At 31.3% G+C, this 13,355-nt stretch overlaps 1 protein-coding gene across 1 annotated transcript; it reads left to right on the top strand.

Moving 5' to 3' along the window:
- Window positions 1-7,960: 7,960 nt before the first annotated feature.
- LOC132273075 (F-box protein At3g07870-like) lies at window positions 7,961-8,539 on the top strand. Its single transcript, XM_059774107.1, has one exon. The coding sequence runs from the start codon at window positions 7,961-7,963 to the stop codon at window positions 8,537-8,539; it is 579 nt and encodes a 192-aa protein (XP_059630090.1).
- Window positions 8,540-13,355: the final 4,816 nt, after the last annotated feature.

The raw sequence follows: 13,355 nt of genomic DNA, 5'->3' as shown, positions 1-13,355 counted from the left end.
TATGTTTATTTAAATAATACAAATATACATAGATTTGATACGTGTTATGTTTTAAGTTACTTTATAATATTATGGTAACTTAAATATTATTGGATAATCCATTAATAAATAATGGAATGTGTATAATTTATTTATTTATTATACATAAATTATATACGTAACATATTTTGCTTACCTTTTTAATATTTTTATTTTCATTTTTTCTAGTTGACTTGGATTGTGAAAAGGGTTAGGGTTATTTTATTTAGCCTATAAATATATAGCTATAGGTTGTAAAAGGGGGTTAGTAATATTCACGTGATATATACTGGAGAGATAGTGTTAGAGAGGGAAGGAGGAAAAGGAAGAAATGAGGAGAAAAACCCTATAGAGAGAAGATCAAGGAAGAAGAAGTTTAACTTTCGATCCGAAAGTTTAAGGCAAGTTCTTCTTCTATCTCTTTCCCTTTGATTCGTGTTTCTGTACATACCTAGGAAATTCCAGAATTTATTAAACACATAAAATTAAATAATTACGCATGTTTAATTGGGTTAGAACATAGGTTTTATGAAATTGGTTCATATCTGTTCTTGTGTTATGAATTGATAAAATGCATGATTTTGATTTGATTTCTTATGTGAATTTTTACATGTTTAAATTATGTATTTTTCATATCTGTGGAATGATGGAACGTAGAAACATGCCTAAGATTCCTGAACATTAAATAGGGATTAGGTTTGAGTTTTAATAAATTTAAATAGACTCAATCATAATGATGCTTGCTATTTGAATGTTTTAAACAAACGAATGGATTTAACCTTTTAAAATATTTTAGCAATTGAGATTAAATGTGTAGGATAAATTGAATATGGAGAATCCTTATTTAATGGTATAATAAAATATCATCATGTATAAGATTCAGTTTGTGTAGGGCATATGATATAGAAAGTTTAAAGAAATAATAAGTCATTCTTATTATGTGATAACTTGATATCATATTTATCATAGTTGTTTATGGAATGTTTGATGTATTTCCTTAATTGTTACATCAATTGTTGGATTGTGTGGTTTAATGTACCGGTATGGGACGGTGGCATTCTAGGGATGGATTAACTTATTAGTTAAGTCCTACCTATTTTATATAAGGGAATGGATTAACTAAAATGTTAAGTCCTACTTATATTTAAGTCAGGTCAGCTGAACAAGTTGAATGACTTATGGATGCTTAATTTATTATATAAGGGAATGGATTAACTAAAATGTTAAGTCCTACTTATATTCAAGTCAGGTTAGCTGAACAAGTTGAATGACTTATGGAGGATTAATTTATACTGGATAGGATGGTTACTAGATTATTTATATATAAGTATGGTGCCATGATATGAGCTTGAGTCTCAGGATCAATGGTTAGGGCGCGTATATCGCCAGGGATGTGTAGCTAGATATAGTGTAGTTGTGTACCCTGGTAGGTCTAGGTACTCATGCCCACTATATGTGCGTTTTGCATGTTGCCTGCTATTCAGGTTGAAACAACCCTATAGTCTAATGAGGTTCCTTTAGTGTGTATATATATATATACGGACTACTAGTTACTGTTGGATTGACTAGGATGTATACGTGTATCGGATCTCTGCTTGGACTGTAGTAGAGTAGAACTTGTTTGTGAGCCTGACCCACCATTATTTTTCAGGTGTTCGTCACAAGTAGAGGTTGTTCGTGCTGAGCGGGGATCAGTCTACTTCAGTCTTCCGATGCTACATAGGAGTTCCTTTATGATTCAGTTTCCTGTTTTAGATTACTGTCATTTGTTTAGTTTGGATTTTCTAGGGGTCCACACAGTATGGATTCCCGAGTTGTATTTTGGAGGATCAGTTGTATCAGAAGAGTTTATTAATTAATGGAAATATATTATGAGGTTTATTATTAGATTATCATTTTAGTTTCTTGTCAGCATTTTATTTATTCTTCTTTATTCTTTTGTACTTTGTGTTCGTTTATTATCAATTTGTTTTGATATCCTCGGGTATTCGGGCATGGGCCTGGCCAACCCGCATTCGGAAATCCGGGGGGTATCACAATATGGACAAGTAAGTTGGAAGCAGATCATAGGCATGCTAGATTTGATAGCTACTCTAAAGTCACTAGGATGGATTATTTTATGATCTCAAAGATAAAAGTTGATTGTTTACACTCACTGTTATCTATAGGAGAATCATATTATGAATCATATACCTAGTAGCTTAATGTTAGAGAATATGGTATGAGTACCAGATGTACCACATGTGAACACACTTATTATAGAGATTGAGAATAATATATGAATTCCCTATTGATGCGTCAGCATCATCTAGTACACAGATTCCTGCATCGGTATATTGAGGTAGTGGGAGGATTATCATCCAATCCGACAGAATCATGTTTTTAGGTGAGACCATTATGGACATCCCTGTTAAACATGAGTTGGACCTAGTAAGCTACACGGAAGCGTGAACCGATATGGATACAGATCGTTTTGGCGAGTTACTATGAAATCAGAGTTGGAATCTATGTATTCTAATAAATTCTGGGATCTTGTAGAACTTTCTAGTAGGGTGACACCAAAGATACCAGAAGATTTCTTAGTGAATAAATCATGTGTGTACAAGGGAATGCCATTATTTTTCTGATTCTATATATATTGATGACATCCTACTCATTTAGAATGATGCAGATGTTTTGTCATCAATAAAGAGGTAGTTGTTCGATTACTTTTAAATAAAGGATTTTCAAGATGTAAGCTATATTCCTAGGATCAAGCTTTTGCAAGATCAGGTTAAAAGGAAAATAGGTTTATCTTAATAATCCTACATTGATAAAGTTTTGACCAGGTTTGGTATGCATAACTCAAAGAATGAGTTCTTGATTTATTGATATAGAATGCTCTTTCTAATAAGTAGTTTTCCATGACTAGCAGAAGAGATTGAGCAAATGAGACTGGAACTATATGCTTTGGCATATATGAGTCTCATATATGCCATGGTCTATACCAAATAGGACATTCGCTACATAGTAGGGATAGTCAGAAGATATCAATCTAATCCTGGACTTGATAACTGGTTTGTTGTGAAAAATATCATTAAGTATCTAAGGAGAACCAATGATATCATACTCATTTATGGGTGTGATGATATGGTCCTAGTCAGGTATGCTAGTTCTAATTTTCAATCAGAAGTAGATACTATGAGGTTCATGACTTGGTGTATGTTCACTCAATGGAAGGGAAATCAGCTAGTAGATTGTTAAGCAGATTTCAACCGCTGACTTAAACCTGCAGGTGGAGTACATTGCAGCCTTAAAGGCGGCAATGGAAGCCTGTTTGGTTTGATCTCACTGATTTAGAGGTTGCGGAGCATACTAGCCTGCCTATTGAGCAAAATTACGACAATAGTGCAAAAGTAGTCCAAACCAATGACCCAAGGTTCCATAGAGGAACAAGATACACTGAGAGGAAGTATCATGTTTTACATGATATTGTCCAGCAAGAAAATGTACTTATGGCTAGAACATTGCATTGGAACACAACTTTGTTGATCTATTAACAAAGGTGTCATTGATCAATAATTTTGATCGTCATCTGGATAACATTGGAGTTAGATGCAATTTGAAATTGGCTATGCGGGCAAGTGGGAGCTGTTGGGATTTATATGCCCTGGCATAACAAATTCCTATCTGGATTATAGTGACATATGTTCCTGACGTTTCTGAAATATTTATGCTTTATACAATTGGTGAATTCAATGTATTATGTTTCGATTCATTATAGAATTGATAGTGTCCATTTGATTACAAGAGATATTTATTAATTATTAATTAATAATTACTTTGATTTGTTCGGCGGATTCTTCGGGATCCTTAGACCGACACTTTGGGTAGTTATATGATTAATAGTTAGAGGGTTATATTTTCAATATTTGCATTATTACTACTTGTATTTATTTTGTATTGATTATGGTTGATCACAAAGTAAATTCGAAGGCCTTCGTGTGTTTTTAGACAAAATGATTTATTATATATTTATTTATTTAAATTATTATTTTTGTCAAACAAATGTTTTATTGTGATCGAGCCAGAAATAATCAATGGTACCAAAATATATATGTTAATTAAGTAGTCGGATTGATGGCTTTATTTATCCGATAACTAATTATGCATAGAGGGGTCAAAGTGCAATATTGACTTAGAGGTTATTTATTATTTAATTGGAGTTCAATTAATTTCTTTTAGTGGAGTAGAAATTAATTTATGAATTAATTGAATTGGGTCCATGAACCGGGCCAATTATTAATTCATTGTAGCTAATAAAATAATAGGCCCAATGGATTCTCACTCATAGCCCAACTTGATATTGGAATCATATTAGATTTGAGACATATGAATTAGAGATTGAGAATGATTTGTTGTTTCCTTTTCTTTATTTTTATGTTGCCTATAAATATACATGGTCTATGTATATTTTAGGTGTGATTTTTGGAAAAAGGAAAAAGGAATAAATCTTCTCTCTCTAGAAAATTATGGTTAGTGTTCTCATCTAATGGAGGCTCCCACAATCCTAGTTTTCCAAGGTCATTCATGGAGGCTTATGAGTGATTCCTAAAGGTAAGACCATTACCAAAAAGATAGAGATCTATGAAAAAGGTGTCTAGCAAAAGGGATCTACAATAAGTGAGAACATTCACTTTAGAGGAGAGATCTAAGGTTTACTCAAACCTTGATATAAGTATTCAATCTTTTAATTGAATGATACATCATGTTTTATTTTTGCATAAAACTTGTCTCTTTGTGATGAATCAAGATCTATGAATTAAAATCCCTCAAAAAGTTTTTAAAACTAGCACGTTTCTCAATAAGATGTTGGTTGCAGTATTTGCCACACAGAGAATAAAGGACTTCCAATTTGCAAGGCATATATGGAAGCAATACTTGGTTTTGATGAAATGTCAAATTGATTTTCCTAGGTTGTGTCCTTGTTATTAAATTTTTTTTGATCGAAATATTTTTAATTGGTCAATGTATACAAATATAAGGAATTAATCCAAGAATTATGTCCAACTCTTATGCCAAAGTTTCGCTACTCTATATATATATATATTGAAATTGACATGAGACAAAGCACAAAATAAAAAAAAGAGAGAAGTTGCAACATAGGAATTGGACCAAAATTAATACACAAATTGTGAAAGTTGTTAATCTAGAGAGGGGATAAACCATGAAACATTTTATTTTGGGCCATTTGACATGAAGTTGTCCAATTCTGGGTCTGGATTGGGCCATTGTAATGTTGGGTTTCTCTTGAAGCATTTTATTTTCTGTTCATGGGCCTTCTCTTTAGGCCTTGCACATACTGCTATTTACTATCTAGTACAGTATATTATTTTCACATACTGTTATTTGCTTACCATTTAAAAGAAAAAAGAAAGAAAAAAAAGGGGTATAAAACAGTTATTTCTAATGCTGATCAGTTTATCTTCTATTGTTTTTTGGTACTTTTCAAGTAAATGAGAGCTTAATTATTTTTCCTTTCTAGAAGAACTCTCTCTCTCTCTCCCTCTGGTTTAGCTAAACTATCACTTTTTTTAATATTCCCATAACCAACAAACTATATTAAGTATAATAGTATACTATTTACTAGATATTACTTCTCATTCTCTTCCTACATAAAAATACTTTCAGTCTAATTTAATTCTTTGTATGGTCTTATTAGTGTTTTTTCCCCTCACCTTTCCTAATTTTATTTTTTTTATATTTTTGGTGAAAATTATTTTTTAACTTTTCTCTCATGTCCAAACATAGATAACAATTTTGATATACATGGCAAGTACACGCCAAGCGGTCCAAGCTTTAGTTAATCATAATATATAAATTCTTCTTCACACCAAATATGATAATCACTGAATATAATTTAAAGGTAAAAAAGATAATTTAAAAATAAATTATATTCAATGTTAGATAAATTTCTTCAACTCAGGCTCTACATAAGTTACGGTTCTTCAAATTTTAGAAAATTCAGAAAGGTGATTGACTTACTTGGGTAAACATAACCTGATAATAACCAAGAAATCAATATATATATATATATATATTTAAATGGTGAGACAATACTAAAGGTCATATTAAACTTTAACTGAAATCATATTGCTAATAAAAATAGTCATACCATATTATCATGTCACAGAAAAACGAGTCTGTTCCTTATTTATAATTCGCAACTTCCACGTCAAAAGGGAATAATTTTAATATTACTTCACAAAGTTCTACTTGACATTTTCTAATTACAATTTAAACTACAAATATTACATGTTTAGAACTAGAATATAATGCAAACAAACGAGAAAAATACAATTTTAACCTCATGTAACTAGCATATAGGGTTTTAAAACTTAAAAAGAATTATGAATCCAATCTCTTTTGAATGGGGTGTTGCGCTAAATTGTTTGCTAAGGTAGTCAAGGGAGGTTTTATGTCTAATTGTTAGTTCGGCTTTGTGCGCCAATTTTGGATAGTCGAAGGAGTTTCTTGCATTTTACTCTTATTATTATTCCCAATACCAAAATATACTATACTATAGTTAGAGGTGGCAAAATTTGAACACGATTTGCCAATACAATTTAAACTCGATACGATATAAACGAGTTTGAGTTTAATTTTAAATGGGTTTGGATCATAAATGAGTCGACATAATTAAATTATTTTATTAATTATTAGGGTTGAGTGTCGTATGAAGGTTGAAGGGTTCAACACATTACACATGTAACATATTAGTTCATTATCTTATTATAATGCTCCGTTTGGTGGGAAGGAAAAAATTGAATAGAAGGGAGAGAAGAAAGGAAAACTGAGACATTTATAGGGAAGAGATTAAGCGTTTATCTCTTTTGTTCGGTTGGATAAAAGAGAATGAAAAAAGATAATAATTTAATTTAATTGGTAGGATAAAAGGAAAGATAATTTTTAACTTGTTTTTCCCATTAAACCTATTTCTTACTTTATTTATAGGATTTATTAAATATTTATGAAGAGTAATTGAATAATTTAAAACTTCTATAATAGGAAGGATAATCTTCCTATTATCCTTTCTTTTTTTATATCATCTCTACTGAACGAAGAAAATTTGTGCATTCTTTCCTATTTTCTAGGCATGCCAAACTCAAGGGGTTAGCGCATGCCAAACTCAAGGGGTTAGCTCATGCCAAACTGAAGGTTCTAACATCTAACATCTCAGCCCGTGCCAAACTCAAGGGGTTATGCCCAGTCCCAGCCCTAATAATATTACTTTGTGTAACTCGGTACTGCATTTCAACATAAACCAATAAAAATATAGTACATTAGTTTAAAATTGAAGAAATCAGTCATGGAAACTGAAACCAAACCCTCACAAACTGCTGAATCGCATAAACTTACAGACAAAATCTTAATCAACATACTCTCTAGACTCCCCGTTCTAAATTTACTGCAATACAGATGTGTCTGCAAATCATGGCAATCTATGATCTCCGATCCCCAATTCATCAAAACCCACCTCCACCAATCAACCCAATCCCTCGACACCCAAAGACTCATGGTCACACATCCCTCCAATGACTACTTTTTCTCAATTGACTGCAAATCTTGTCATGAATCGAAAAGGGTCGACTCGCCTTGGAAGGCCTCGTACTACTATGCCGAGGTATTGTGTTCTTGCGATGGGTTGGTTCTATTGTGTTTTCACTACCAAGTCTTTATGTCGCCCGATAGAAATAGTAACATGGAACTTGTTTTGTGGAATCCAAGTATCAGAAAGCATGTGATGTTTCGTTGCCCTTGTAATTTTATAAATGTTTATGGACTCTGTTTCGATTCATCCACGAATAGTTATAAACTGATTTTCTTGTCGCCAAGTTTTTTCTTGCCCCAAAGTTCTGTATGGGTCTTTGATCTAAAAACCACTTCTTGGAAAGAGATAAGGATGCCCTCTTTTTCAATTTCGTCTCGTGGGAATGGGGTTCTTGTGAATGGAGCTCTGCATTGGATTATGACTTCTAAAAAGTGTGAATGGAGCTCTGTAATTGTTTATTTTGATTTGATGGAGGAGAAGTTTAAGGAGGTGCCGAAACCGGATTGTGGGAGTAAATTTGGTAAATTGGATTTGGTGGATTTGAGAGGATGGCTTTGTGTGTATGGATGGAGGGATCAAAGAGTGATGGAGGTATGGGCAATGAAAGAATATGGGAAGAAGGAATCATGGATTAAATTGATTACCATCCCAATTCAAATAGAAAGCAACTTTTTTTGGTCCTTGAAGCCTTTGTGTTTGATGAAGAACGGTGAAGTTTTGGTGGAAACAGGCAACAGCAGGGAACTAGCAGGGTACAGACCAAGGGAAGTTTATGTGGAAATAGGCAACAGCAGGGAACTAGCAGTGTACAATCCAGAAGAAGGTACAATTAAGCCTCCACAGTGCTTTTGGTATTATGGTTTGAGAGCTGCTACATATGTGGAGAGTCTAGTTTTACTAAATGATGGCGATTACACCACTAAGGTGTGAATCAGGTCGAATAGGAAATCATAAAACTTTGTTTCTAGGGAGGTTATTGTAATTGCATGTACAAATAGAAACAGGGTTGCCACATTTTTGTATCTAACTAATTGCTTAATTGCATTTTGATGAAGTCCTCATTTTTAATTTCCATGGATGAACCTTGCAGTATCAACTCACCTCTCTTTTTATCATTGTGATTCTTTATGCTTTTGTTTATCTTACAATGAAGTTATCATTTAACTTTTGAAATATGAGCATCTTATACATCTCAACCTATAGCTATTAGAGATCTTGGGACTAAAAGATTCAAGAATTAGGTAATAGAACGATTGCTAGGCTGAAAAGTAACCAAGCTAATTGGAAGAGTGTTTTGTGTTCGTATAGGACCATCGTGGGGATTCTTTATGGGGAACTTTCATTTTATCTACAGTAATTATGATCACAGGGATTTCCTTCGTCAGCATAAAATAACATAGGATGGAACCCTTATATTGAGGGAAGCACATTAGATCTGTGATACTATTTGCAGTTCTTTGCTTATTTCAATTTTCCATATAATCATGTCTGTGATCGGGCATCCATGTATGTGCATATTTATACTTGATAAAACAAAATGCAAATAATATAATATTTAATGTTTGTGTTGAATGAGAAGTATTTTTCTTATCATGGTCTAAATATTATTCATTTTTCCTTATATTTTATGAGAAGGATGGAACCATTAAAATCATCTTGCTTATATAAAAAAATAAAAATAAAAAAATAAATTAATTTTAATGATTGTATGTCAATAAATAATATTTTGAACTAAAATTTTTGGATTTTGCCAACAAGTAGTTGGATTATTGCACCTACTCAAGAAATAGAAGTCCCTGTTGAACAATTTTTACTGGTTTACTTTTCTTTTGAGCTTTAAGTACTATTAGCAAATAGAGGATCCTGGATCATTTTTGAGTGGGGTGTTTTATTATTTATTTATTTATTTATTATGACGTGTTGTGGATATTCTCTAGTTTGTGGTATTTCTCTTACTACCTCTTTTCGTGTTCACTAAATTAATCTTGGTGATTTTTGTGGCAATAACCATTCTAATTATTGAGTGTTACCATGTGATTACTATGCTTGCTCTTACTTTATTGATTACAGTCCTTGAGAAACATTACTTAGATTTCTAAGGCTATAGACGAGCACTAATTCTTGGGGTGTGATTTTTGATGATTTGTCTAATGTTAAGCAAAGAGAAAACATTATGTTTCAGAATTCAATCTAGGCATGTATTGCGATTTCTCCTTAATGAAGGAATTTCTTGAGATTTTTTTTGGTTTTTTACTTCTTGGTTGTTTCCACAATACAAGTGAAATGGTATAAGAGTGTTTTGATGCAATGATATATTGTCGTTATTGCATCTCCCCCCATTTACATATTTCTTACACAATTATCTATAGTATAAGGTTTTCAATTATGCTGTAAGTAGGGGCGGAGCCAGCAGAAATTTAAGGTTGGGGGCCGGATTTGAACTATGTAACAAAAATAAATAAAAAAATTATAAATCAATTGTAATATATATATTTTTAAATACTAGCCATAGTATATATATCTTGAGAAAATTCAAAATTGAGCAAAATACAACGTAGAAAAAAAAAATTGATGTTAGAAAGAAAATTATGGAGAAGAAACTTAAAGAAATAAGCATTATTAGAAAATCAATTTTTTTTTATCAATTGTTTCATTTTTTCAAAATTCTAATTTTTGGAAGAAGAAAATTATAATATATATATTTTTTTATCAATTGTTTCATAATATTTGAAATTTTAGAAGTATAGTTAAAATAGTGCAAGTTGAAAAAAATTTAAATTTCAAGGAGACACAAACTAATTTTATTTTCAAACTCTTTATTTTGGGTCAATATATATGTTTTGAAAAAAAAATTGGAGGCTAATTGAAATTTTTAATAAATTTTAGGGACAAATTTACAAATTAATTAATATTTAGGGGCTATTAATAGAATTTTCAAAAAAACTTGACTGGTCAATATATGTGTAAAACATATTGAGGGCCACTTAAAATTTTTAATAATGTTAGGGACGAAATTTACAAATTAATTAATATTTAGGGGGTAGTAAAAAAAAATTTCAAAAAAGTTTGGGGCCACGGCCCGTGTTGGCCCCCCTCTAGCTCCGCCCTGGTTGTAACAAGTTTTGATTATCTTTGTCGAATATTTTTGTTTGGAAGTTATATCTTTATAAACTTAGATTCTGATTCCTCCATTTATTTTCTTTGAGTTGGTTAAGTTTATTCAGTTATCCGTTTAATGCATTTTACTTCTTAGATCACTGTATATTTGATCTACTATCAACCTTCTTTTCTAGTTGAGGCTAATTAAAGAGAATAGATTTCAATAATTTTTAAAAGTGCACCCTTTTTTTAAAAAAAATTAGAATAGTTAATTGGCACCAATTTTGGGATGACCTTATTTATTTTTATAAAATGTTTAATTAGACCTTCAAACTTAGATAGTCTATACTCTGATGGCCACTTGGTACTTTTTGTACCAAGTGATTTGTTGCAATTCTATATGAAAGAGTTGCGGCCTTCGTTCATAAAGATCCAACATCTTTAACTTGTTGGTGCTCCCAGGAGGAAGAACGGTAACATTTTCCTATTACATTCTTTCTGTTCAAAGTGATTTTTTTTTTTACCTCCTTCTTGTTTATGTCTACTTATATAATACATTTACAAGGAGGTTATGAGCATTAATGATTAAATTACACTGAATTCCCTTAAGGTATATATAGATAAATCGTTTAACGTATACTTCCTCTAACCCTGTTTGTGGGCGGTTAGATGATGACTTTGAGTGTGAAAAATTAATAAATCTGTTTATTTGTCACAACACTCTAATTGGAAGAGTGTTCTCTGTTCATATATAGGACCATCGTGGGGATTCTTCATAGGGCACTTTTATTTTATTTACAGTAATTAAGATAACAGGGATTTCCTTCGTCAGCATAAAATAACATAGGATGGAACCCTTAATTTGAGGGAAGCACATTAGATCTGTGATACTATTTGCAGTTCTTTGTTTATTTCAATTTTCCATATAATCATGTCTGTGATCTGGCATCCATGTATGTGCATATTTATACTTGATAAAACAAAATGCAAATAATATAATATTTAAAGTTTATGTTGAATGAGAAGTATTTTTCTAATCATGGTCTAAAATATTACTAATTTTTCCTTATATTTTATGTAAAATTTTAATCATTATACATTAAAAATTATTCTCTTGTCTCTCTTCTTTTAGATGTTTGCTTAGGTTTGCTGAGAATGCCCTGGTTTTACTTTGAATTGTGGTGTTATTCCTCCTTGATCTTGTAACGGTTGCTTGATCAATAAAAAATCATCTTGCTTATAAAAAAAATAAATAAAATTTAATGATTGTATGTCAATAAATAATATTTTGAACAAAAATTATTGGATTTTGCCAACAAGTAGTTGGATTACTGAACCTACTCAAGAGATAGAAGTCCTGTTGAACAATTTTTACTGGTTTAGTTTTCTTTTGAGCTTTAAGTACTATTAGCAAGTAGAGGATATCATTTTTGAGTGAGGTGTTTTATTTATTTATTATTATTTTTTTATGACGTGGTTATGCATTGTGGATATTCTCTAGTTTGTGGTATTTCTCTTACTACTTTTTTCTTGTTCACTAAATTAATCTTGGTAATTTTTGTGGCAATAACCATTCTAATTATTGGGTGTTACTCTGATTACTCTGCTTGCTATTACTTTATTGATTACTGTCCTTAAGAAACATAACTTAGATTTCTGCGGTTATAGACAAGAGCACTAATTCTTGGAGTGTGATTTTTGATGATTTGTCTAATTTTAAGCAAAGATAAAATGTTATGTTTAGGAATTCAATCTAGGCAAGTATTGCGATTTCTCCTTAGTGAAAATTTCCTAAGATTTTTTTTTGGTTTTTTCCTTCTTGGTTTTCACAATACAAGAGAAATGATACAAGAGTGTTTTAATGCAATGATATATTGTCGTTGTTGCATCTCCCCCCATTTACATATTTCTCACACAATTATTTATAGTATAAGGTTTTCAGTTATGCTGTAACAAGTTTTGATTATCTTTATTGAATTTTTTGTTTGGTAGGTATATCTTTATAAACTTAGTTTTTGATTCTTTCATTTATTTTCTCGAGTCAGTTAAGTTCATTCAGTTGTCCGTTAAATGCATTCTACTTCTTAGATGATTGTACTTTTGATCTGCTGCCAACCTTCTTTTTAAGTTGAGGGTTTTTAAGTTGAGGCTTGCTTAAAGAGAATAGATTTCAATAATTTTTAAAAGTGCACCACCTCAAATTAGAGCAGTTAATTGGCACCAATTCTGGGATGACCTTATTTATTTTTACAAAATGTTTAATTAGATCTTCAAACTTAGATGGTCTATACTCTGATGGCCTCTTAATACTTCTTAACTAGTTGGCTAGGACGAACTGTAACATTTTTCTATTACCTCCTTTTCTGTTCAAAATGATTGATTTTATTTATTTATTTATTTATTATATTATTATTATTATTATTTTTTCCTTCTTGTTTATGTCTACTTACATAATACATTTCCAAGGAAGCTATGAGCATTAATGATTAAATTACACTGACTTCCCTTAAGGTATACAGATAAATCGTTCAACGTTTATTACTTTGGCATCCTCTAAACCAGTTTGTGGGTGGCCAAAGGATAACTTTAAGTAAAAAAGTTAATAAAATTGTTTGTTACTTTAACCTCATCTTCTTCTTCACTGTAA

Source organism: Cornus florida, unplaced genomic scaffold, assembly GCF_030987335.1.
Source record: "Cornus florida cultivar Cherokee Brave unplaced genomic scaffold, ASM3098733v1 CherokeeBrave_3.0.0_Hap2_Chr09, whole genome shotgun sequence".
Classification (NCBI taxonomy): domain Eukaryota; kingdom Viridiplantae; phylum Streptophyta; class Magnoliopsida; order Cornales; family Cornaceae; genus Cornus; species Cornus florida.
The sequence above is the reverse complement of the archived record's forward strand: the minus strand, read 5'-3'. Positions and strand labels throughout refer to the sequence as shown.

Coding starts and splice junctions, on each gene's coding strand:
- LOC132273075 (XM_059774107.1), top strand. CDS start 7,961: ATGCCCTCTTTTTCAATTTCGTCTCGTGGGAATGGGGTTCTTGTGAAT.